At 34.6% G+C, this 27,315-nt stretch overlaps 2 protein-coding genes and 1 long non-coding RNA gene across 4 annotated transcripts in view; 1 reads left to right on the top strand and 2 right to left on the bottom strand.

The window, feature by feature from the left end:
* LOC149477429 (uncharacterized) overlaps nucleotides 1-27,315 on the bottom strand; it is a 79,336-nt gene that overhangs the window by 38,587 nt on the left and 13,434 nt on the right. The window lies entirely within an intron of this gene.
* The window catches only part of LOC149477432 (uncharacterized), a 72,037-nt gene continuing 46,046 nt past the window's right edge, over nucleotides 1,325-27,315 (bottom strand). The window contains exons 5-20 of one of the 2 annotated variants that reach the window (XM_089710705.1): nucleotides 26,851-26,941; nucleotides 23,092-23,214; nucleotides 22,002-22,220; nucleotides 20,628-20,739; nucleotides 14,643-14,753; nucleotides 13,682-13,780; nucleotides 13,545-13,574; nucleotides 11,320-11,406; nucleotides 10,405-10,512; nucleotides 9,529-9,682; nucleotides 8,677-8,813; nucleotides 8,253-8,358; nucleotides 7,369-7,487; nucleotides 6,506-6,734; nucleotides 4,475-5,911; nucleotides 1,325-3,860 (exon numbers count right to left, since the gene is read on the bottom strand). In XM_089710705.1, the coding sequence (XP_089566831.1) occupies nucleotides 5,780-5,911; nucleotides 6,506-6,734; nucleotides 7,369-7,487; nucleotides 8,253-8,358; nucleotides 8,677-8,813; nucleotides 9,529-9,682; nucleotides 10,405-10,512; nucleotides 11,320-11,406; nucleotides 13,545-13,574; nucleotides 13,682-13,780; nucleotides 14,643-14,753; nucleotides 20,628-20,739; nucleotides 22,002-22,220; nucleotides 23,092-23,214; nucleotides 26,851-26,941 (1,857 nt within the window). In that variant the 3' untranslated portion in view covers nucleotides 1,325-3,860; nucleotides 4,475-5,779. The remainder of the gene's footprint in view (nucleotides 3,861-4,474; nucleotides 5,912-6,505; nucleotides 6,735-7,368; nucleotides 7,488-8,252; nucleotides 8,359-8,676; nucleotides 8,814-9,528; nucleotides 9,683-10,404; nucleotides 10,513-11,319; nucleotides 11,407-13,544; nucleotides 13,575-13,681; nucleotides 13,781-14,642; nucleotides 14,754-20,627; nucleotides 20,740-22,001; nucleotides 22,221-23,091; nucleotides 23,215-26,850; nucleotides 26,942-27,315) is intronic. The other variant, XM_089710706.1, reaches the window with a different exon arrangement.
* On the top strand, nucleotides 17,218-19,285 carry LOC149477433 (cuticle protein 8-like). The gene is made up of 4 exons (XM_089710732.1): nucleotides 17,218-17,371; nucleotides 17,492-17,584; nucleotides 18,367-18,463; nucleotides 18,723-19,285. Exons 1-4 carry the CDS (start codon nucleotides 17,354-17,356, stop codon nucleotides 19,283-19,285), a joined length of 771 nt encoding a protein of 256 aa, XP_089566858.1. The 5' UTR covers nucleotides 17,218-17,353.

Consider the following 27,315-nt stretch of genomic DNA (forward strand, 5'->3'; position numbering starts at 1 on the left):
CTATGTGCGTCTAATCTTGGTCTAATCTTAATACTATTATAAAGGCGAAAGTTTGTAAGTATGGATGTATGGATGTTTGTTACTCTTTCACGTAAAAACTACCCGATCCGATTACAATGAAATTTAGCACACATATAGAGGATAACTTGGATTAACACATAGGATAGGTTTTATCCCGGAAATCCCACGGGAACGGGAACTATGCGGGTTTTCCTTTGAAAACGCGGGCGAAGCCCCGGGCGGAAATGTAGTCTAAGCATAATCTAAGCTCACATATGCTATTAAATTTTCTGAACTTTCTTATTTTAATATTTATGATGTACAAGTTTAAAAAGTTCAATAGAAAAAAGATCTTAATTGTAGATTAAAGGAGTACTATGGCTGGATAACCATTTCCGTAACAAACCGGTCAATAAAATAGCGCCAAATAATACGTACAAAATACGTAAACATGTGATTATTATCAAATTGGATTTCATACATAACGTTTATTTATTTATTTATTATACTTTATTGTATTAAAAATACATAAATACACATAACAAAGACAATACTACAGAAACAGCAAAGGGCGGCCTTATCGCTAGGTAGCGATATCTACCAGGCAACCCAACAATCAGAGGAAATTTAACAATATGATGTGGGTGAGCAAAAATAAGGCAATACTAACACATTGAAAAATGTACAAAATAAACATATACAAAGCTAACTACTTACTAATAGTAATATAAAATACATAAAAATAATGAAATAAATAAATACATAAATACGATAATAATTATAATAAATAGTTATACATACACTTAACGTTATTTGTTAATTTAGGTAGATTAATATTTATCATTAAGTAAATGGGATAGGTTTAAATGAGTAGACAACTTGCAACGTCAATTAATATTGTGAAATATTTCGAAACATTCTCGTTGAATTATTCGGCACTGGAACTTTTTATTTTACAAATTATTGAATATTTATATTTTTTTTAAGCAGTGGTGGTTAATATTTCTAATGTGTACAATTTTTTGTAGTAGTATATAGAATAACTTTTTCCTACTCAAGTAGTAGGAAAAAGTATATTGTATGTAGTTAAGCGTGTAGGAATCTTCGGTTTTAGTGTAAGGCCGCCTTTCCATCTGCAAGAAAACTTGCGCAAGAAATGTCCGACAGTCTGTCTGACAGTAACTTGCAAGTCTACTTGCAGGTGGAAACGCGGAATTAGACTTGCAAGCTGCTTTCGGACGGACTGTCGGACATTTCTTGCGGAAGTTTTCTTGCAGATGGAAACGCGGCCTAAGGAGGGAACGGAGAAAATAAAACCAATCTGTATCAGACCAATCAATATATTTCCACTTTATGATAAATCTCTAACAAAGTACGTAAATCTTATTTACACAAATGGAAGCATCCAATGCTAAACAATCTAATACTGTAACGCTAACCATTTCAATTATTACACAATAATATAGAAATAATTCAAATCTACTCGTCTATTATCAATTAAATTCATGTACATTATTATGCGTACCTTCTTAAATTACTACATGAACATAATTATGGTTAACTTTCAATTGTAGAATGTTTTTGTGAAAATTAGTTTTTATTGGAATTGTTCTGTAAATAGATATTTAATGCATCGTTAGTTACTCATTAAAATATATCTGGAAAGTTGAAACAACTCTGATGCAATAAATTTAGCCTGTATAGGCAATTCTAGTTTAAACGTTGAAGTCTATTTCTGTTCTATGGAAAAAACGACATTCGGATTATATTTATTTAAAATAAACCGTTAATTTTCAAATGTCTCTTCTTCGAAAACATTCATCAAGGAGACTTAAAATTTGGATAATTGGCGCCTTAACACTTAAAAAAATATCGACCAGATAAAATTGCTGCACATAATACATATATTATAATGTACGGAAATAACAGACAAAACATGACTAAATACCACAAGCAATCGAGCAACCTTATCACAGAATAGACAATAAAACTGCATAGTCAGTGGCAGTATTTAAAAACTATAAATGCTTGTAGTTATTTAATAGAAAAAAATGCATACTGTAGTGAGTCTCAACTACCTACAAAAGTTTTAATAAAAAAATTAGTGCCCTTTAAATTTACTCGGTAAAACCTGAATTAATTTATTTAACTACCTTTATACGTAATAATAACAATCAATTATCACACAAGTCACACAAATACATTATATTTATAATTATAAATACTTAAGTATGTATATAATAATATCGAAAACAAGTACATATTTCATAATATTACATTGATGAACACCGTTTTCTATTCTTTTAAGAATATAAAGTAAACGATAATGTAAACTACGATGTATATTAATAATTAAAAACAGTTAAAATTTAATAAAAACGTCATTATTTATTTCGAAATATGAGCTAATTTGAATATAAACTATTTCAAAATATAATGTACATCGAATATTATTAATATCAATAGCCTTTTCAGAATGAAATGACGCTACAATAATGACAAAAATAATAAAAATATTTATCAATCGTATTTTTATAAAAAAAAAATATAGGCGTTAATCGGAATATTTTCTACCGGCAACTTCAATTTCCTATGATGATTCTTTTGCCATTATGTATTTTTATTTTATACTTAGACAATGGTAAATGTTAAATACTAAATAATATATTTTTATTGAAAAAAATATTAATTAATATGTTTATAAATTTATAAAGAATAGAACCAGCGTCCTTCACGCCAATCCGGAGCGGACGCCTGACCAATTCGGCAATTTTTTCTATTCTTTATAAATTTATAATTACAAAGCATTTGAATGCCCTAAAACCAAAAATATCAAATTCAATTAATATGTTCTTTACATTTACATATTAATATTATGAACATTGTGGATTTATTTTCAGACTCTACCCTTATATTTCAAATTAATTAAAATTATTGTTTGTTGCGTTATATCGGAAGAAATAATCTATTTATGAATAATATAATATAATAGCTTCGTTCAATTTCAAAATATTGTCTTGGTACATCGTATTTCGTCAATCCCTTTTGGTTGTTAACAAAAATATCACTTTAAAATATTCTCTTTCATGCTAATTTTAATTTACACTGTTCACAAATTCGTAAAATTTAAATATATTTACACCGTTTTTACGTGATTCATTGTTGAATTTTGTAATTTGAGTGGTTTAAAAAAACAGTCACTAACTTGGTAAGTCGTATGCAAACGAAAAGTCAATAATCAAATCTTTTATCATTTACTTTTCAAAAAACCCCTTTCTGAAATTATATTAATTAATACAGAAATCTACTTAATTATTATTTGGAAAAAATTGAATTAATAATGAATTTTTAAATTATTAATCATTTCATTAACATTCAGAATAATCCCTATTACATGGATATATCATTTTATCACGGATAAAAGATTCGAATTGAATAATATGTCAACTCTGGTACTATTGATATTTATTATCAATCACAATATAATTTATATTTAGGTAATTATTATAGATGGTAGAAGGTATGTTTTTCGTTTCCAAGAGATCCGAATATGACATGTTACGGTATTTTTTATCGTATAAACAACAAAAAAGTGGCGCTTTGAATGACAGTACCTTTAGCTGTTTATTTATTTATATAAATGTTTAATAAGCTTGATTTTTCATTGAAATTAATGGAATATATTTGGCACGAAATAAAAAGCTAAATTTGATCCACATTTGTGCTCCCAAATCACAAATTTTACTTACCAAACTAGATTTTAAGAGATCTAAAATAGATTCAATTTACAATGTTAGATTAAAGACAAATCCATAACAGGAACATTTTTTAAAATTCTTAATTTTGATTAATGGTTTGTACTGATCATAGAAATCTAAATAACAAGACACATAGAAGTGCTAAAATGTCATAATTCGTATGAAAACCGCTGTCGCCAAAATCAACACATTCAAACCGAAAGCTAAACAGTACACACAAGTAAACTATGCCTTTTATTGGACAGCTTGATTTTAGTGAAAACTAACTTATCTATTAAATTAAGCTTTTGAATATGTATCCTAACGCACGAATTTACGGTTTATTTTAGAATAACATCCCTAAGTATATGAGACTTTTTGCTCCAATACGAACAAACGTGATAATAAGAATGGTCGACTGTGTCATTCATTGTTATTTCGATTACTATGGTGACGCTCGTAATACTTGTAAATATTCTATAATTTTAAGGAAAAACGGCATTATTTCTAAAAAAAAATATTTTCCGATGAAATATTATTCCTTTATAAGTATAATTACAACTTGTGGAAGAATTTCCGCAATGGGAATTGCTGAAACACACCATGTATACACTCATACGTCTCCAGAGCAACTGAACAGTGACGAATGCACTGGTGTTGTGCAAATCACCTGAGTGGCGACAAGGTCACGCACGCTTACGACTTCTAGTGTCTTGTTATTTAGATTTCTATGGTACTGATGTTACTTCTTACTACTTTACTTGAAAATTACAAATCTGAGAAAACATTTGTGGCAACATTCTTTTATGTTTTCTTCTAAAATTTCAGTTCAATAAAATAAATAGTAACATCAAGTAAATAATAATGCTATTAATTTATTCCAATATGTAACAATAGAAACCACAAGATAGTTAGACTATCAATTAATATGTATAATTTAAAAGCATTAATCTATGTAGTATTAAGCTCACAACGTGTAAAAGCCTATTCATACTAGAGCGGTATTCGCTACCGCCGTGGGTAGCGGTATCCCGATGGCACGCGATTATAGTCTCTATAATATACTATGTAAGAGATTTAATAGCGTGCCATCGGGATACCGCTACCCACGGCGGTAGCTGATACCGCTGTAGTTTGAACAGGCCATAAAGATGATTTTGTTATGATAACAGACTTCCTAACTACCAATTCTTCGTGATAACTTTTTTAATTTAGAAATTATAATCATGAAAGCTGTCATCATATTCTTAATTCTAAATCTTCATTAGTAGGTTACGGTTTTTAATTTTTATTTTAAAATCACTTTAAAATATTTATAAAAAAAAAAACATTTAAACATGAATTCATAAAAAAATCGTTTCGATTAAAATTTATGCAAGTTTACCCAGTTCTCTACATAGAAGTCCCAGATTGACAGCTGTCAAAGTAATAATATTTTTAGACAAAATTGCCATCATAAAAAATAAATCAACAAATAATAATATTGACTCCATCCGTAGCGAATAGTAACGTAAGCTCATTTTTGAGCAGAGACAATGACACACGTATTTTTTAACGTGCGAAGAGATCGTTTATCCCTAGATTTAAATGTAAGAACGCCACAATGAAAAACACGATTAAATTTAATTTATTAGCCTACATCTAAATCCGACTAAGCTAATGAACAGGATTTCCTTAATTTAGTAAACAGTCGATAGTATCGCAATGACAAAATTTACATTTAAATATTATCATTTTAAGTCTTATGCCCGCTTCAATAGAACGTCTTTTGAACAAGATAATAGATAAATAATTTATATTTTTGTTAGCCTCGTGAATGATTTGTTATAGGTTATAATTTCAGAAATAACATTTTGGTTTAGTATTAAAGTACTCATCAGTAATGTTCGGTAAAATATAAATAAACTATAAACATTGCATTGGAAGAAATGACAACATGACAGATGCGTCAATGTTGCCAGACGTAAATTCAAAATTGACATTTCGAACTTTACTTTTTTAAAATCCATTTTCTTTCTTTTTTCGTCCATAATAATTATTATTCATTGCGGCGGTTGCAAATTTTGCACTTTACGACACTGACACAGCCATTTTATGATTCTAGCGTTTCTTTCAACGACGCTAGGCGGTTCCGTGTTGCGGTAGATTTGTTTCTGCACTCCTGGCCCTTGGACCTGCGAACGAAAAATATTTGATTATAAATAAATTATGATAGTTCATGTTCTTTTTCATTATAAGTATATTGGATAATGTACAAGTATAATAATGGAGGGTAAGTTACGGTTTTGAGTCATAAAGAACATCTAAAAATAAAACTTGTGAACTTTCTGTAGACGGTAATTGTTTCTATTTTTAATGTGACTTCATCCTGTAATCCATAGTTGTCAGATGTTTAGAAAGATTAATTATTATAGAATAATGTTTCAATTAATTGTAATATGATTTTACTTAAATATTGTATTTAATAACTCAGGCCCCGGAACCACAGACACAATAGAAAATCTATTGTGTCTGGGACCGATCGGGCCGCTTGGGGCTCAATGGGTTAATTTAAAATTGAGATAATATTTACATGCCTTAGACTAAGTAAAACATGAAGAACAATTAAAATGTTTTGATATATCTGTACCATGTCTTAAATCTTCTTAAATCGTCAATAAATATTATTTTTATTTTATTTTAAGAACAGCTGCACCAAATGCGCGAACGCGTGGCCAGCGAGACCTTGTCCCCAGCCATAAATCAATTATTATAATAGAAGCACTTACAGTATAATCAGTAGTGGCCAGCTGGTTCGAGTCCACAGTGGACGCGGACGAGAAGAACACCGGACTGTCCGGATCGTCGTCCCGGACGAGCGCCTCGTACGTGCGCGCTTCGAGCCCGAGCCGCTCGAAGAACAACTGTAGTCGGGCGGAGTCGGACGACGGGCTGTCCGGCGAGTCCGAGCCCTCGCACGGCGCTGACGCCGGACTGCGGCCGTCCGTGCGTCTGTATCTGGGAAATAAACGAGAAATATAATGGGACTATTTTAGTAGTTAAGGACAATTTTAAACGCAATTTATTCATTGCTAGGTTTCCGCCCGCGGCTTCGCCCGCGCAGTCAAAGAAAAACCCGCATAGTTCCCGTTCCCATGGGATTTCCGGGATTGCGTCATTTTCCCGGGATAAAAAGTAGCCTATGTCCTTTCTCGGGTATCAAAATATCTCCATACCAAATTTCATGAAAATTGGTTCAGTAGTTTAGGCGTGATTGAGTAACAGACAGACAGAGTTACTTTCGCATTTATAATATTAGTATGGATGAAACGCACCGTGATTTGCTCGCTGTAAAGTTTAATAATCCGTGTTAAATTGAACACAAGAAAATACTAAATTGGAACGATAAAAGAGACATAATAAACGTATAAAATATAATTAAATTAATCTAATTAATTATATAAGGGCTGATTTTTCAATCGTCAGTTAAAACTTATTCGTCGAATAACGAATTAAATTACCATTTCAAAAATGTATTCTTATTGCCCGCATTTGACAGTTTACAGGTGACATTTTAATATTATCGTATAATACTTTATTGGACGGATAAGATTTAACCAGGGATTGAAAAATCGGCCCTAAATATACCAACCTATCAGATATATCTGATTTGGAGCGCAGTATCGGTCGCGGCCGTCTCTGCTTATAGCGCAAACATCGCTGACGTTTGAACGTGCCTAGCGGTGACGTCACTTCCTCCGTTTGACAGATCTGAAAGATATACGTCATCATTTTATGTTTTCATATATTTATCCTTATTTATATGTAAGTTAAGTGGTTGCAAGTACAGTCTGTCTGACAGCAGCTTGCAAGTCTAATTCCGCGTTTCCACCTGCAAGTAGACTTGCACGCTGCTGTCAGACAGACTGTCGGACATTTCTTGCGGAAGTTTTCTTGCAGATGGAAACGCGGCCTTAGTCATTAATGTAAATTGCAACTGATCTCTGCAAAAATGAGAGTTTTTCAAGCAGGGAATAACAAACACCTACAATGACACGAGCATAATGTACAAAAAGTCAACAGATAATTATTACTAGGCTCTTTTATTATTTAGGATAAATCATAAATTGCAACATGCCAGCATTCAGAGATAAAGGGTGCTTTTTAACCGACTTCAAAAAAAAGGAGGAGGTTATCAATTCGGCCGGTATGTTTTTCCACCAATAATGTGCGAGGAATGTGTTTGTAAATAACCAATAGTATCGCTTCAAACGCTTCAAACTTCAAACTAAATGAAGCGATACTATTGGTTATTTACAAACACATTCCTATGGAATCGCATCGCATCGGTGGAAAAGCACCCTAACGAATCGTTAGCCCAAATAGTCTAATTATGAACCTTACAATATTTTTAAGTTAAAAATGTTGGTTTTACTTATATTAATTCTGCTTATTACTTCAACAATATTGTCTAATCCCATTCTTTGACACAACTTCGACAATATTGTCTATACCCATATGAACATTTTATCTTACCTGTGGCGCATTAACGTATTCCTGTTTATCATCTATCCGTGTGCGCATGCGCACCTCTTGGTATTGTGGTTGCTTGCTAACCACCTCCGTGTTTGGCTCTTGGTATCTGATAAATACAATTTTGTTTTTAAAACGTACTTTAAAAAAAAAGTTGTCATACACATTGATCAAAAATAGATTTAAATAAATAGTCCATAGGTAGGTACTTTATTTTTAAATCATCTTATTTTTTCTTTATCAAAATTGTAGTTACAATTTAGCTTTTACATTATACGTAACTTGTTATAAAATAATATGAAACAATTTCAAAAGAAAACTTAATCTAAGAACATAATTTCATTTTACCAAAAAAAAAAATCATGGCACATACACTATGGAATTAAATTGACTATGATTAATATCATAGATAACAAATAATAGGTACCTGGTATATTCTCTTGTCGTGTTATATTCCTTTCTACCAACATTCAGACATTTGAGGGGCGTTTTGTATGAACAGTCGTAGTCCCCGTAGTCGTATAGAGGCGGTTCATCTTGAAATTGGGGTGGGGGTGCGCTTGCCTAGAAAGAAAAAAAAAAAGATTTTACAACTAAATAGATATAGTGTATGTATACGTATGCAATTAAAAATTAAAATATTGTTTTAATACTTAAAATATTGTTTTAGTACTTCAACAACTAAAATTATAGCATCTTGTAAATTAAAATAGTAGTTAGGTAAGTATTCTATCTCTTTACGACACTGCGCTTAACTATTCTGTGGCGCTATATAACATGACGTTGCACCACACTTCTCTAACAATTTAGTAAATAAATATTTTTTTCAATTCAATTTTGGAACAATTAATTTGCATGAAAAACTTTAAAGAATTATCAAAATACTGTTATGTTCATCTAGTGATAAAATACTAAGATGTTACTTCTGAAAACAATATTACGTAACTGTTCATAAATTGCGCCACTTATAACTCGAACTGCTGTACAGATTTAAAAGATATTTACTTCCCTGGATTTGCCCCTTCTTGTGTTATTGTTTTAATACCATATTATCGCCAAAAAAAAGACGGGTTGCACTCCGGGAGTGCCGGCAGAAGTGAAAACGCGCGTAGTAGAGAGGGTATCCCCTTTCTGTCTACTCTCCATCCGTCTTACGCTTTTTCGATCAGGTCACGTGTCCTGACGCGAGTTTAAGATTTTATACCCATTACAGAAAAAGTGCTCAACGACGCTAAAGAAGTTTTCACTTCAAAAACACCTATATCACTACACAAATTACCTGAAAGTGTATGCCAACGCGTGGTGGTGGTGCATACAGCGTAGGCGCAGGTGGTTTATGCGGCTCCGGTTCCGCGCCATCTTGGAACTGCGGTGGGGCCGATACGTAGCACTGTTCTAGGGATGTGTCTCGAGTTCGGGAACCGCAGTATATACTGAAAGAAAGATAATATTAACTATTAAATAGTTTTACATTCGGTTGTGTTGTTAAATAGGAATTTAATATAGTTTTGCGTGTGGGCGCATTCTTATATAGTAATTTAATGTAACAGAAATTGTTATTGAAAAAGTTGCTAGTGTAATAAATAAAGTAACTAAAAAATGTGTGCGTATAACTGTGTCTGTACCTTTATAAATGTTGCTGTTTTGTGTTTATGCGTACGTGTCGTAGTGTGCGGGTAGTACACTTCGTGCGTGTGTGTATAAATTTATGTCGCTTGTTGTGTGTATAAATTTTATCTATGTATAATGCATTATTTTTGTGTCTGTGGGTGTGTGCGTGCGATAAAGTTTTTTAATTGAAACTTCTTTAGGCGCGTTTAGAGTAAAATTTCAATGTCTCGTCATGGCAATACCGTCACGGCATGTAGTAAGGTTCGCGGGCGAACGTTTTTGTGTACAAGTTAATGTCGTGTTCTTGTATGTACGTATATAAATGAACGCTATTTTGTTGTCCTATGTGTGTAATGTGTATAGAGGTTGTTAGTGTAGGTATATGTAGATGTTAGAGTACGTGTGTGTAATTTGACGCCGCTACGTGTACCTATTATAAATGAACTCTTTTTATGCTGTGAATGTTTTTTGTTTGTGAGACTACATTGGAGTTGTTTGGTCTAAGTATATAATATATTGTGTATGTATGTGTGTTTATTCTCACCCGGGGCGGTCGTGCGCGGGCAGTGCGTGCGGCGGCGCGCTGCGCTGTGTGTAGTGCCCGCTCGACCCGCCTGAGTCGCGGGCGAACGATGAGCCACAACGACTTGTGCTGTGGCCATAAAATTACGTGAAATTTATTGATAATGCTTTTTGACGTGACAACGTCTTATAATTCGATAGAGCCGGCTGCACGCGCGAAAAAACATGACTCATGCGGCGTTACCTCGCTCTGAGGCGTTCCATCTAAGGCTTGAAGTGTGAGCGAGAGCGCGGAACGAGCGACAAAGAAGCACAATCAGGCGTTGTCACGTTCAACTATCGTCAGTAAACCGACTTTACAGACAATCAAATTTTTTTAAGCTATTGCATAGCTTATATCGCGGGGCTTGAGCGCGGGGACCGATTCCAGAAATTTAGTAACGAAAAAACCTCACGCTCCCCACTCCGACGGGTGCGGAGATGTGGCTTGAAGGCATAGCGTGCAATAGCTTTACCGCGGCAGTCCCCGAGTGCCATACGTCTTTTTTTATTTATTAAAACGAACCTCAACAATTGGTACAGCCTGTAAATCAGCATTGCTTTTGTGCAGCATTTTGTTGAGGCTCTATCCATTTGCCTCATTAAATTTAAAGATAAATTTTGTATGCAATGTGCTTTTGGCAATAAATTTCTTTTCTTTCTGTCTATAAATATGAATTTTTAAAGAATAGAAAAAAATTAATTACGATGGATTCGAACCCGCGTCTTCCTACCAATCCGGGGCGAACACCTGACCAATTCGGCCACCCGTGATCCAGCCAGAACAATCGAATTTATTCTACTCTTTCAGTTTTATGTGTCTAAGGAACAACCGCGCGCCATCTATTGAGATAATCGACAACTATCTCAACCAATATATTTTTTATTTTAAACGTACCTGTTATATGACTGATAGTTTTCCTCTCCCGGCGAAGGGTGTTCTGAGAAAGCATCGCACGATGATATTAGCGATGAATGGTTTGATCTGAAATGTAATAAATTGTTAGTAGAATACCAGAATACTTCAGCAAGAATAATCTTAATGGTGGTTAACATAAAATACAAATTAAAATAAAAATTAACAATACAATAGTTGTAGAAAGAAAATTATAACGTTAATACTTATTAGCATCACTTATAAAAAAAAAAACATTTTTTTTTTCAAAATCCACCAAATGAAGATGCAGACAAAAATATTATATAAAAAATAGTTTTCTTTTTCTTAAAACGGTTTCTATGTCATTGAGGTATTATTAGTAGAGAGGGCATCACGAACAAAATCTGTGCGACAAGCGCGGCGGCGCGGGGCGGCTAGTGAGTCATACACTTTGTAGATATTCTGCCTCTTATTTCTTATAAATTAAAACCAATCAATGTAACAAATAAATATTGTTTATCTTATTAAAAATATGAATAAACTTATCAATTAAAACCAATCAATGTAATAAATAAAAAAATGTGTGCGTGTACTAGAGTACACACGTAAGAAGTGAAACTTCTTTATGACCTTATTTTTCAAAAAATAATTTACTATCTACAGTAATATTATAAAGAGGAAAACTTTGTTTGTTTGTTTGTTTGATTGATTGTAATGAATAGGCTCATAAACTACTGGACCGATTTTAAAAATTCTTTCACCATTCGAAAGCTACATTATCCACGAGTAATATAGGCTATATATTATCACGCTAAGACCAACAGGAGCATAGCCACGCGGGTGAAACCGCGCGGCACAGCTTGTATACAATATTACAGAAATACGTTAGTCTAACACGCTCGTCGTTTCGCTCCTTGCTACCTATTTAAATATTTACACCAGCCGCTGCTGCAACTCGCTCGCTTCGCTCGCTCGGCTCGTGCGGTAGTTCAAAAATCAAAAGTTAACCTAAGATGCTCGTCGCTTTGCTCCTCGCTACCTATTTAAATATTTACACCGGCCGCTACTGCAACTCGCTCGCTTCGCTCGCTCGGCTCGTGCGGTAGTTCAAAAGTTAACCTAAGATGCTCGTCGCTTCGCTCCTCGCTACCTATTTGAATATTTACGCCGGCCACTGCCGCGACTCGCTCGCTTCGCTCGCTCAGCTCGTGCGGTAGTTCAAAAGACCAAGGGAGACGCCAAAAAATTCGAGTTATATAGAGTTTTCAACTTATAAAGGATTTCGACTTAGGCGGATTTTGATTGGACATAAAGAGTTTGAGGTTTATTCTTATAAATATTGAATTCACAAAATCATAATTGAACACCAATCAAGCAAACACGTGTTAACGTGAGTCATAGATTTATTATCGTATACTACTAAAATGTTTTCTAAGAAACAATACTGTACTTACATTGTCGGCAAGTTCTTAAAGGCGGTAACTTATTTTTGTTCGAACAATAGAGGTAATAAATATAAATTCCTAATGTCGAAATCTCGAAACAGTCAGAAATTAATGACGCACATAGTATATACATATTATGACAGAGGTTAAGCTTAAATAACTTGAAAAATAAATAACATGATCTCGCCCACGTGTTGGTGTTTTAAAAAATTCAATCAAAAACTGAGGTTAACTTTAAATACAATTTTAGAAAAATAAATACCACAATCAACATTCAAGTATTAGAAAAAATTGATACCATAATTCCACCCACGTGTTAGTGTATTGAAAAATACAATCAAAAAGTGAGGTTAATCATAAATAACTTAGAAAAATAAATACCATTATTACACCTAAGTATTAGAAAAATAGATGTAATTACTTGTTTACTTTTTTTAGAAATTCACTGGAATTAGAATTAAAACAAACCCTTTGATTTTGCTGATCACTTTAATATAACATGTATAATGTATATAGTCACGAGTACGGCGTAACGCAAAAATGTCACGAGTACGGCGTAACGCAAAAATGTCACGCGCGCGGCGTAACGCAAAAATGTTACACAAAATTTTTGTCCACCCCCGATAAAGAAGTTTCACTTCAAAAAAATGGTTTGAGACGATTGACTCTAACTCGTGTTAAAAAAAGTGTAGTAGCGATGTCCTCTCTAGTACGTAGTACATGTAGCTCAATGTTCTATGTCTTTTTTTATCAAATTTCCCATTATTAATTCACCAAACTATTTCTACACCTCGTACGTACCTCGTACATTTCGACGAGCAGGATGCAGTTCTGTATGTATATAAAAAAAGTTTTATTTAACTCCAACACGGTTTCTATGTTTCTTTATCAAATTTCTCATAATTTACCATAATTTACCTAACTATTTCCATACGTACCTCGTACCCTTCGACGAGCACGAAGCAGTTCTGTGGTGCGAGTGCCGCCGGCGTCTCGGCGACCGGCCTATCGACTCTGTTCCGACCACCACGTTTACACTGTAATATATCATTATTAAGTTTGTTTTCATTATTATTATTACCAACAGTTGCGTTATCATCACCACTATGATCATAATTGTCATCATCAGCTTGATTTTCTTTAACATCACCATCAACAACATTGTTACTATTAGCAACAACTTATAACAAATTTTGTTCGTTATAAGTGGTTTGAACAAATTTTGTTCCCACTTCAGAAATATATTCTTGACGGAAGACGTGAATTTATTTATTTATTTATTATACTTCATTGTACAAACATGAATGGACAAAGCAAAAGAACAATTTCAAAAAAGGCATCATTTGTACAAAAGGCAGCCTTATTGCTGAACAGCAATCTCTACCAGGCAACCTGGTAGGAAAGGAAATACATGAAGGTCGTGGGATAGCGCAAAATAAACTATTATAATTACAATTACGTATAACAATACATTGCAAATAAATAAATAATATACATATATACATATAGACATTATATTCCTATCTAATATCTATACTTTAAAAATATTTATAAGAAATGAAAACAAATCGTTATCAGTACTTTGTTGTAGCATAGTATGATAATATAAATGGGTAAGAAGCCATTTACAGCTCTATAAAATTATAAGTACGTAGTTAACAGTGTCATTAACTCTTTCTCATTTTAATTGTACACTGTATGAACTTTAATATGTTCCCCAAGTCATAAAAATGTATTAGGTATAAATTTATAATATAATGTACATATTATAATATAATGTATTAGGTATCTACCATATTTATTAGGTAACTTATTTACTCATAAATCATAATAACACAAGCAAATAGGCCTGTATACTACTTAATTTTCTCATTATAATAAATTGTACATAAAACTCACTGTTCAGGGTAACCGTGCGCTTGTGCGTGCAAGTCGGGCAATGATTTATGACTGTTTATATTGGTGTTGCCATCCTCCTCGCGCACGCTGGGTTGCGAGTGTGAATTTGATCTGTAAAACATATGCTAATTAGAGAATTATTGCCATATATAAAATTTGTTTAAAATAATATATCACTATACAAGTTGTGATAAATTAGATTTGGCAGGGTACGGATCTGAAAATACAATTTAATTCTTAAATTTCTGTGAAGCAATATTTATTAAGTTGGCGGTTAGGTGAGATTTAAATATGTACCTTAATAGTTAATTTTATGAAAGTGAATGTATATATAAAATGTAAGCACACGTGGATTCGTTTACAATAACCGCGAAATTTTGAAATAAATATTAAAGCACAGTATAGATAATGTATTTACTTATTTAAGAGCTAAATTTACAACCGAAACATATAGATGCATTGTTCTTGGTCTAGAGTTCTAGAGATGTATGCTATTAACTGAAAAACATACTTTTACATGATTTTTTTTTTCATAAAACATACAAATTACGATATCTAGTTTCGTATGCAGGTAAAGGTCAAAATCGAAGTAAACATTACAAAAAATGACGCAAAAATGGAACTGGAAAAACCCGTTCGATCATTTATGTAAAACGTATGGATTTATAACAGAATTTGTTTTACGCTTCATTGAAGACGTTAATTGTCTATTTCGTTACAAACGTTTTATGAAGGCGGAGGTAAAAATGTAAAAAATTGTTTAAAATTAATATATACGATAAATTAGAGCAATATCAAGTTAATTCAAGTTTGCATATTATTGAGTAAAAGATATGTGGATTAATTTAATATAAATTTTTATGTAAAGGGATATTGATAAACCTTTTTTATTTTTTCAATAAAACATAATCCACACACATGGACTTTTTTTTTCAATTTTGCGGGTAGTTAAGTCTTGTAACACCATAGTGAACAGCTTAAGTTTAGGAGACGAAGTGTATGCAGGGAATAGATTACATCAAGTAACTCCTTAAATATTATGTAATTGATATAATTAAGTGCCAATACAATTTTCAACGCTTTAGTAAAAAATAAATCGTATGTTTCTCTTATTACAGTATTTTCTTATCATTGTCTCTTATTTCAAGAAATTGCAATCAATGTTGATATTGTTTTTTTTTTATTGTATGATAGGGAAGCGCTTGACCACGATCTCGCCTGATGGTAAGCTGAGATGTGGCCTGTGATGGAGCCTTCCCAAGAAGGCACCCGTTCACTCTTCGCTTGAAGACCCCCATATTGTACTCGTCGGGGAACACATACTCAGGAAGCATGTTCCAGTCCCTCGCGGAGTTATCACTAATTATCACTTATCAGTTATCGCTAAGTTTCTTAATGCGTGTTACAAACATTGTTTCTACTTTCAAGGACCCACCAGAGGGTTAATAGTACTTCCTGACATACATCGTTAAATTATTATTATTACGCATATTATGTAGGCAAGGAAAAGGTGGGTTTTCTTTGAGAATTAGTGAGTAATCAACCTTCAAGTGAACAGAGGATTTTCGCATTTCATACTAATGTAAATTACTTTAAAAAGTAGAGGTTGTTCTAATTAAAACTATACCCAAACTGATTTAAAAGATAAATTAAATCCTATTGTATTAAAAATGATAGCAGTTAAATTAATACATTCACGAGACATTATTCTAACAGCTCATTTAAAATCAGACAAAAATATGCTATCCCAAATTTGATCTTCTTAACAATCAATACAGAAGTAAGAACAAACAATTAAATCAAGAGATCAAGTCAGTAAAAATAACTTTATAAACCAAACAACTTACAGAAGATACGAAAAACAACCACAATATTAAAGCATCAAATAAATCAATCAATTGAACGTTGATTGAATAACATTACGCATATTATATAAATCAGATAATGCATTACATTATCTATTAAAATAATTAGGTGTCTTCCATCATATGTCTATAATTATCACACATCAACAGACCAAAGTGAAGGAATTATTAGAGCAAGACGCCATAATATTTGTGAATGTTGCATCAGGGCGGATACGCTCCATTAGGCATCCTCATGCATTTATAATAGCAAAACAATCGTAAAATTTGTCGATAATCACGTGTAAAATAAACTTGCTTCTATTCCGAGGTATGCTCGAATGCCTCATGATTAGGAAAAAGCAGAAAGAGATAGCAGAACTTGCTCGAACAGCTTGAACCAAATCATTCGTCTTCCATCAATTTCTATATAGCATGAAGGAAAATAAGCAACCGACAACCATACACCATCCATATCAAGCAAATCTGTTCATCTTTCTAAAGACTTTCTCCTTCTTTAGTATCTTTTCTCCCTGCTTAGCTTAATACCTATTAACTGATACCCATTAACAAAAATATTATCGTCAACCATTCACTATTCAGAATCTTCAAAATACAAAAAAGTATCACCCCACTCAATAGCCTGCTTATTCAAAACGCACGTAGCTTAGCCGGATTAATATTTCAAACCGAACTTTTCACTTAATAAAGGTCTATGATAATGAGGATGTCTGATGCAACCCTTAGCTATTGACGTTACATTCAGCCAAATGCATTCGCGAAATATTCGATATCCGACGGCCTATAAATTAACTGCATTATACAAAATGCAGCTAGTTTGTTTTCGACCATTGTAGCTCGTTCAACATGAAGTACTTTGTGGCGGTCAGTGTCATCTCCTATTTCAGGCATATCTTTAACGAACCTATTTCAGGCATATCTTTAACGAACCTATTTCAGGCATATCTTTAACGAACGGTGGTCTAATGTCTTTTTGTCTTGCAGATAACGTGCCTTCTGGCTCTGTCCGTCCCGTCTAGAGCTACCGGGTATGAAGGCCTCGTGTATGCGCCGGGACATGCTTCTCCTGAATACTATGTGAGTTAGAAAATATCCTTTACTTTCAAAGAACATCATCGATAGAACATCATAATATGCCCGTATAATAAAGGAGCTTGTTTCTAAAGACTTATTGGCCTTTTATCAATATAAAAGGAGAATGGGCAAATTGGGCCTGAAACTTGGGCTAAGACCAATACACACAAAATATTGTTTTTGTGATATATCATTACACATACCTTAAGAAAAAAATAAAATAAAAAAATAAATCAACCGGGTTCTTGTACAGTCAAGGCAAAAAGTTTTATTTATTTGGCTATTATTTTGCGCACAATAACGGTGTTTTTAATTCGAGTGAAGTAAATATAAATCTAAATGTCACTGGAGTGACTGAGTTTAACCACAAAGAACGTCTAACTACGTTGAATTATAATAAACACGGTATAGGTACCTGTTACAAAACATAATATTAGTGTATTTCGGTTATTAGAAGGCTTAAGATTAGAACGTATTTGTAAGTGAAAGTGAATTGGAGTAACATAAAGATATTGTCATTGTCTTATAACAGTTATTTATTGTAAAAAAATATTGTACACAAAGAAATAAAATTTGATGTGACTGTACAAAAACCCGGTTGATTATTTTTTTATATATATTTTTCCCGTTATGTATGTGTTATGATCTATTATAAAAACAATATCTCATGTGTATTGGTCCAACTCAAGGGTTCAGGCCCAACTTCCATAGTAAAATGCCCATTCTCCTTTGAGAAGGAAAACAGGAATAATGTAAGGAAAGTAACTCTAATATTATTGTTACAGTCTTATCCCAGTTACGAGTACGAGTACTCTGTAAGGGACCCACATACCGGTGACAATAAGGCCGTTTGGGAAAAGCGAGACGGCGATGTTGTAGTTGGTAAGATAATTTTTTAGTATACTAAATCTATTCTAATGTGTTTTGTTGGTGTTATAAAGACAGACCGTAAAGTAGGTAAATAATAATATTCAATGATTATAAGTGATAGAAAACATTAAAGTACATGAAATCCAATTGTTCAATTGAAAAAGCCTTGTGAAAAATAATGATACCAATCGTACAAGCAAACTAGGCCTGATAATTGTATCCACTTTTCACATCCTTTACCGTTATCATTATACTTATCAATTATTTCCAGGTGGCTACTCATTCGTGGAGCCGGGCGGCAGCATTCGCGTGATCGAGTACCGCGCTGACAAATCTGGTTTCACTGCGCCAGTTGTCAAGCGAATCGGCCCTAAAGTACACCCTGGTGGTGCCACCTCAACCACCACTATCTCTAAACCATCATCGCCCATACGAGAATTTGCCCCAGCGCGTATAATATCAGCCCCCGTAATTGCCCCAGCGCCGTTGCCCGCGCCTGTACGAATCCCACTGCCCGCGCCTATCCCTGCCCCTGCGCCCTTGCCCGCACCGGTTTATACACCACTACCCGCTCCCATATATAGGCCGGCGCCCACGCCTGTATACGCATCACTGCCCGCGCCTACCTACACGTCACTGCCCGCGCCCCTACCCGCGCCCATATATAAACCGGCGCCCATACAATTATCTCTACCGTATTACTCCGCGCCCTACATCCCACGACCGAGCATTCCCTATTCCGCCTTATCATTCCTATCTGGAGGTCACGGTTTAGGACATGGTTCGATCAATAACTATAACTACGACTTGTACAACTCATTGAACTATCACTAAAGACTAAACAAAACGCGGAAGCTGCTTGACGACTCAAAATGCCGCTTACCATTAATTTCGCTATACGTTAGGATATGTTGTGAGTTATATTTTACAAATGTTACTGTAAGATATTTATGTTTTCTAATTTATGACATTACGGCAGCCAATACGGACACGATTAAAGCAAATGCCACCATGTGGTAGAAACAAGGGTTGTTTTATTTTAATCTTGTTAAATAATAATAATAATATGTAAATAAATATTATGCTGAAATACATTTTATTTTTAGTCCAGAATGTTATTTGGCGAATGCAGAATTCAATAAATTACATCAATTACTAATTTACTACAGTCCCAAATACTTATAAGTTATTCATATTGTAAAATTGTATGGCCAAACAATTGCCCCAAAATTTATGCAGAATTGTGTTTCTCAATTCGAATCGGTAAATTGGTGAAGAAATTAAAAACAAGGTCGAATAACATTCCTAGAGGAGTTTACTGTTGAAAATTCTCTATTCCTATAAGTACAAAATACCTAGTTCCAGTTTCCACTGTACTGCTCCTTTTGAGAAGTCAGTCAAAAACGCAACGCAAACCAATCCAATAAGTAGTATCTTTATGTATTACAATTTACAATATGTTGTAATAAAATTATTGCAATAAAAAGAACTCTGATTTTACAAAAATTACAAAAACATGCACTGATTTTTAAAATACACGCATATTGATGAATGATAATTCGGTTACTAATTATTGTGTCTCTTTGGTATTAAAAAAAAATGTGTGCGTGTACTAGTGTACACACGTAAGAAGTGAAACTTCTTTATAACCTTATTTTTCAAAAAATAATTTACTATATGCAACTTTACAGAAATACGTCAAATCACGCGTGGTAGTGAGAAGAAAAAGATGGCGCGTAACTTTGTTTCCAACCCCGATAAAGAAGTTTCACTTCATATAAAAAAAATAAGATGATAATATTAAATGTACAATGACAACGTGACTTAATATTATATCAACATGCTAAAATTTAAATAAACAACTACAATTCAAATAAGGGTTGATTTTTCAATCCTTGGTTAAAACTTATTCGTCGAATAATGTATAAAACTACCATTATAAAAACGTATTCTAATTGTCCGTATTTGACAGTTTACGTGACATTTTAATATTATCGTGTAATACTTTATTGGACGGATAAGTTTTAACCCATTGAGCCCCGAACGGCCCGATCGGTCCTATCATAGATTTTCTATTGTGTCTGTGATTCCGGGGCCTGAGTTATCACCCAAGCATTGAAAAATCGGCCCTTAATTATATACTAGCATCAGCTAATACACATATTTAAACACTTACCTAGTATACCTAGGTGCAGAATGTGCGTATTCAGCTGGCGGGCTGATGGCCCCCAGCTGTTCCCCGCTCGGGGACAGCTCTTCGGGGTTTTGGGGACTCGATTGGGGACTCGCTGTGGAAAAAATGTGTTTTAGTTGGAATTGAATATATTTGAAGTTGTTAAAATGAATTTATTTTAAGCTATAGAAAGTAAATATTATACTTCTCTTATATGTTACGAAAATAATAACATTAATTTTCATTATATAAACACTATTTAATTTTTAATAAACAGAATACGTATCAACAAAAGGATACCTACGTATAAATTATTTTTAAACAAAAAAAGTGTACACAACTCTATACAAGAAAAAAACTATTCTGAAATGTTTGTTAAAAATTTTAGTGGAGAGAAACAAACGTTAAAGCAAAATCAACTTTATTGACATCACTTTTGGTACTCACAAAAAGTATCAAAAGCAGTTAATTGAAACGGCCAAAGCTAGCTGGTGGTAGCTATAAACCGAAGTAAATTCAACCTTATTCCAATGAGTTATAAAGACGGATATAGTTACAAGATTTTTTCGATTCTTAAAAAAAATTCTCAAGTAACACTTATACCAACAACCCGTATACTACTTTCTATATAACAACTCATGTACGTGGCGGAGAGACTTGTGGTGCAGGGACAAATTGAAGGCAAAAGATCGCGAGGCCGCTCACCTACACGTTGGACCGACCTTATCGGTAAAACGACCCAGTCCAGCCTTGTAGAATGTGCTCGCAATGCTACCGATCGTGAGAAATGGAGACGTATTGTTGGACAGGGAGTGAACAAAGAAGTGACCACATCTAACAGGAATAGAGCACCATCACCATAACCACGACCACTCTGTCAAGAGTGCACGACTAAGAAGAAGTACGTGGCGGTGCTTCGAGCAAAATTACCAACCGGTTAGACAAAAAGACGCGGGTTCAAATCCCCCCTCAAAATCGAACTTTTTTCTTTTTTTTTAAACTTACGTATAGAAAACGTATTCTTGATGACTTCAGCCCTCTGTCGCGGTATAACAAAGGACTCGGGGAAGAAGACCCTTGCATCAAAGCTGATCGGCCGCTTATCTTCGTGCCGGTGCTTTGAGATACATTACCAAACCGGCTTGGCAAAAAGACGCGGGTTCAAATCCCGCCTCACAATCGAACTTTTTGAAGTGAAAACTTCTTTAGCGGCGTTGAGCACTTTTTCTGTAATGGGTATAAAATCTTAAACTCGCGTCAGGACACGTGGCCAGACGGATACCATTCCAAACTATCAAACATGCTCAACGTTAATAATCAAGTTTTCACTTCTGCCGGCACTCCCGGAGTGCAACCCGTCTTTTTTTTTAAACTTACGTATAGAAAACGTATTCTTGATGACCACTTCAGCCCTCTGTCGCGGTATAACAAAGGACTCGGGGAAGAAGACCCTTGCGTCAAAGCTGATCGGCCGCTTGTCTTCGTGCCGGTGCTTGGAGCCTGAGCCTGATGATGAGGTTCCCGAGAACGTGCCCGATGTGTGGGAGCGGGGTTCGTATGGGTCCACGCGACGCATGTCAGTGAACGACTTTTGTGCTGTGGATGTAAAGAAAATATGTATAAACAGTTGAAATTGATATTTTTTGTTTTATGGCATTCAAATGCTTTATAAATATAAATTTATAAAGAATAGAAAAAATTCGATCACGAGGCGGGACTCGAACCCGCATCCTTTCGCGCCATTCCGGGGCGGATGCCTGACCAATTCAGCCACTCGTGACCCGCCAGAGCGATCGAATTTATTCTATTCTTTCAGTTTTATGTGTCTAAGGGACACACCGCGCGCCATCTATCGAGATGATTAAAGGATGCGGGTTCGAGTCCCGCCTCGTGATCGAATTTTTTCTATTCTTTATAAATTTATATGTATAAACAGTAATAAACATATAGTAGTTGCGCTCCGCGGTTTCACCCGCGTGGTTCCGCTCCTGTTGGCCTTAGCGTAATGATATATAGCCTATAGCCTTCCTCAATGAATGGGCTAGCTAACACCGAAAGAATTTTTTCAAATCGAAGAATAAAAGGAAAAGAACATTTCAAAAGGAACTACTGGTCCGATTAAAATTAATTAAATAAAACTTGAGCTCCTGCATGTTTATTATAATCAAGAGAAAAAATTTTAAACTTCATCATTATTTTGCAGCAGATATTTGTTTCGGTCTCAGACATACCTACTAAAAGTATGTCTATGTTTTTCTCTACTCTCTGTATCTTTATCTAATTCTAAGTCTGTTTGTTAGAGTTATTATTATAACGTTAATTTCTTTATCTCATCTATATATCTATTTCATTGAATTATAGTGTTAGTCAGTACCGCATTGGGTTTATCCTGTAAAGGTTATTGATTTATGTAATAATAAATAAATAAATAAATAAATTTCTAAGTATATCTATATCTAAAACTCACAGACAAACGGCGGCGAGTACACATTCTCTCTACTGTCAGCATGTTCGAGCAATCTTCTTAACGTATTTTGTAGCCCTTCACCCGCGCTCACAGCACGACGACTGCTTATACGGGTCGTTGCATCTGAAACACGTAGATATTATTAAAACCAATTATATCTATGTATATAAAAAAATGTGTGCGTGTACTAGTGTACACACGTAAGAAGTGAAATTTCTTTATGACCTTATTTTTCAAAAAATAATTTACTATATGCACCTTTACAGAAATACGTCGAATCACGCGTGGTAGGGATAAGAAAAAGTTGGCGCGTAACGATACATCGACGATTATTAGAAATTGCATTTAATTAGAAATGTACGTTAAAAAAATACAAAAAATATACAAATGAAAAGTTGAAATGAAATGAAAAATGAAATGAAATAAATTTATTTGTCCATTATATGATTTACAATTAATGACGACAGTGGGTCCCAAACTAAGTGAAATACTTGTGTCTTGGGACCCTGAGTTGCGCTTCTTGGTTATATACATATGTTATGGACAGTAGAAAGTTAACAAGTAGGTAAATAATCTAATGTAATGGGAGTTAATACAATTAATAAAAAAAAATAAAAGAAAAACAAAGTACATTATTTTGCGGTTTGCAGCACGCGTGTTCGTGATAGTGTGTGTGTGTGTGTTCACGTGTGTGTGTGCGTGAGTGAGTGCGTGTTTGTGTGTGTGTGTCATTGTTTGTGAGTGAAGGCATATTGTTATAGTGTGTGTCAGCTCAGTGGTCCTTTAAGTAATTGTTCGGTTTCTTCAAAAGACAGCGTATGTAACCATTTCTTTATGACCTTCTTGCATGTGTAGTTCGATAGTAGTGTTATGTTACAATGTTTGTTGACACTATTGTATATCCGAGGAAACAAAAATTTTGGACATCGTTTAGCTAAAAGGGAGGATGCACGAGGACATGGCAGTGAGAATGTACGCCTTGAGGTGAGTTTTTTAAAGTCCTTTCTTATTTTTAAGGTTCTGTGAGTAGTTAACACAGCCTTGAGAACGAAGAGCTGCCTGACCCTTAGGACTGCGAACTCGCTATACAGGTCAGCTGTTGGGAAGCGGAAGGGCTTTCTCAGCATCACCTTTATGACGGCTCTTTGCGCTCTCTCCACAGTGATGAAGTTAGTTATTCCTGCACCCCCCCAAACAGATATGCCATATTGCAGAATAGATTGACAGAGCGCGTGAAATACGGAGGTGAGAATTGGAAGAGGAGTACAATCTCGCAGTTTTTTCATTACATAAATGAGTTTTCTAGTTCGCGAAGACAATGTTTCAATGTGAGATTTGAATGATAAGTTTTCGTCCAGTATGATTCCGAGATATCTTATAGTTTTTACACGTTCCACTATAGTACAGTTTTGGTCGCAGTTGTTTAATTCAGGATTATTGCACGTATGAAATTTAACTTGGAGATTTTGATTTGGTTTCGATGCCTGTGTTTTGGAAAAAGCAATTAATTTAGTTTTTTTTATATTTAAAGTTAGGAGATTTCTATCGAGAGCTTTAGCTAAAGTTTGGAGTCCAGATTCTGCGAGTTTGTACACCTCATCCCATCCATTAGAATGGAATATAATGGCTGTGTCGTCTGCGTAGGATATTATTTGAGCACTATTTAGGGGTATGTTTACTATTTCGTTTATGTACAGGGTAAATAAGGTGGGACCGAGTATGCTGCCCTGCGGTACGCCAAATTTAATTGGTAAGACCTCACTCGCTATCCCGTCTATTTTTACATATTGTTTGCGGTTAGTCAAATAGCTAGAGAACCAGTCAAGCGCAAGGCCCCTTATTCCGACTGATTCTAACTTTTTTATGAGCAGACTCGGCGATATGGTATCGAACGCTTTGGCTAGGTCAATGAATACCGCCAAAGCTTGTTCGCCATTTTGTATATGCGAGGCCACTGAGTTAGTTAGCAGCATGGCAGCGTCTTCCGTCGATTTACCCTTTCTGAATCCGAATTGCCTGTCACTAATAAGATTTTGTTTATCTAGGTAGTTAAGTAGTCTTCTGTTAACTATCTTCTCAAGAAGTTTCGATAAGATGTTTAATAGCGCGATGGGTCTGAAGTTTTCAGGGATGTCGACTGGCCCCCCTTTATGAATGGGGGTTACGGCTGCAATTTTCCAGCAATCAGGGAATGAGCCTGAACTTAAACTCAGGTTAAATATGTGGGAAAGAGGTTTAGCAATAAAAGGCCTTATTTTTTTCAATAAACGTGCCGTAATGCCGTCAGGTCCAGGCGAGCTATCAGATTTAATCTGTGAGAGATACTTGTCGACTTCGGATTCATCAGTAGGGAGGAAGAAAAAAGAGTTTATCGACTTTTTATTCCATCTTTTTTAATATTCGACATGTTTGAATTGCTTCTGCAAGACTTGACAGTGCAAAACGGTATTTTTAGCGGAGCACTCGCAGACGTCCTTTCGATGTTTTACGAATACGCAGAGTGTTCGTAATCGATTACGCAAGTAGTTTTTATGAAAGAAGGAGATTTATTTATTTATTTATTTATTTATTTATTTATGATGCACCAACAGTAACTCAATTTGTAACATTATATAAATAATCGTACATAAAGTCTTAATCTAAATTGGCTACTAATTATAGGTACATACAGCATTACTTCAGAATTGGATTGAATTTAATATTTAATCTAAATAATTATACACAGAAAAAAAATGTTAGATGTAGAGCAATGTGAAAACAATATTGTCAAAAATAATTGTCGGAATTCAATAACATTTTTACAGTCATTCAATAACAGATTTTGAGGATTAACGATTTAAATTTCGTTAATGATTGACCGAAGATGTCTATGTCTCCCGAGATACTCGTGAGCTTATTATACTCGTGGGAGAGTCTCACTATGGGTGAATTTTTGCCAAGATTTGTCCTATATGAAGGCGCACTCAGGAGGGAACGGGGTTGACGGGGGAGTCTAGACGGTACATTGATACAGAGCCTACTAAGTAATGCTGGACAGTCGAGACCGTTATTCAACAATTTGTATAAGAACGAAAGATCAGCTATAGTGCGACGCGATTCGAGAGATGTCATGCTAAAGTGTTTAAGCCTGCCTTCATAAGATCTTATGGATCTTGCGATACCAGCTCGGTAAGCAAGATGGCGTACAAGTCTCCTCTGAATATTTTCAATTCTATTTTTGTGAATCTGATAACAGGGGTTCCAAACTATACTGCAATACTCCAAACGAGTGCGCACGAAGCTATTATAAAGAAGTAGAGCAGTAGAGGTGTTTTTAAATTCCTTTGAACAACGCAGAATAAATCCAAGAGAACGGTACGCCGCTGCGATGACAACATCATAATGTTCTATAAAACGTAGCTTACAATCCAAGTGCACTCCCAGATCGCGAATCGTAGACACTTCCATTAGCATGTTACCCTTAATGTGATATTTGGAGAGTATTCTATTTTGGGAACGAGTAAAAGATATCTGGTAACACTTGCCACAATTCAGATACATTGCGTTTCTTTCGCACCAATTAGTCAGTCTATCCAGGTCAGATTGTATATTGATTTCAATTGAATTGGTCAGATTGTGTTATAGATTCGAATAATCTTATACCTCGGCAAAAGGGGAAACGCCTGCCATTACCTAATGATCTAAGACTGTACATAATCTTACTTAAAAACTTATAAAATTCGTTTTTAAGTAAAATTTAAGTATATTTTGAATACATACATGGATTGCAGCAGGCGTCATTGTTGAGTGTCCCCGAACTGACTAAGTGACACCCCCCGGCGGCTATCGCCTGCCCCAAACCGCTGCTCACCTGGAAAAACAAAATTATAAAAATACTAGCAAATCCGGCGAACTCCGTTTCGCCACCAGAGACACCTTTTCTTTGTTATAAACCTCACGGAGCCCGAGACCTTTCCAACGAATGCAAAACCGTGGAAATCGGTTCGTACGTTCTGGAGTTATAGCGTCAGGAAGGAAAACCCGACTTATTTTTATACATAAAAATATAGGATTGAAGAAAAGTTAAACGTTATTTTTTACAGATAAGCGATGGATGGCTGATCAATGGATATAAAGATTCCATCAGTTTCTTCGATTTCGATTACGATCCACTTCTGCAATAGAAAAAATAGAATAAATGTTGCCCTCTTTATTTCTGAAGTAGACTTCCTCTAAAGCACAACT

Source organism: Colias philodice, chromosome 25 (assembly GCF_061535455.1).
Source record: "Colias philodice isolate Cphi_HAF_F1 chromosome 25, ilColPhil1 Martin Lab GWU primary, whole genome shotgun sequence".
In the NCBI taxonomy this organism is placed as follows: Eukaryota; Metazoa; Arthropoda; class Insecta; order Lepidoptera; family Pieridae; genus Colias; species Colias philodice.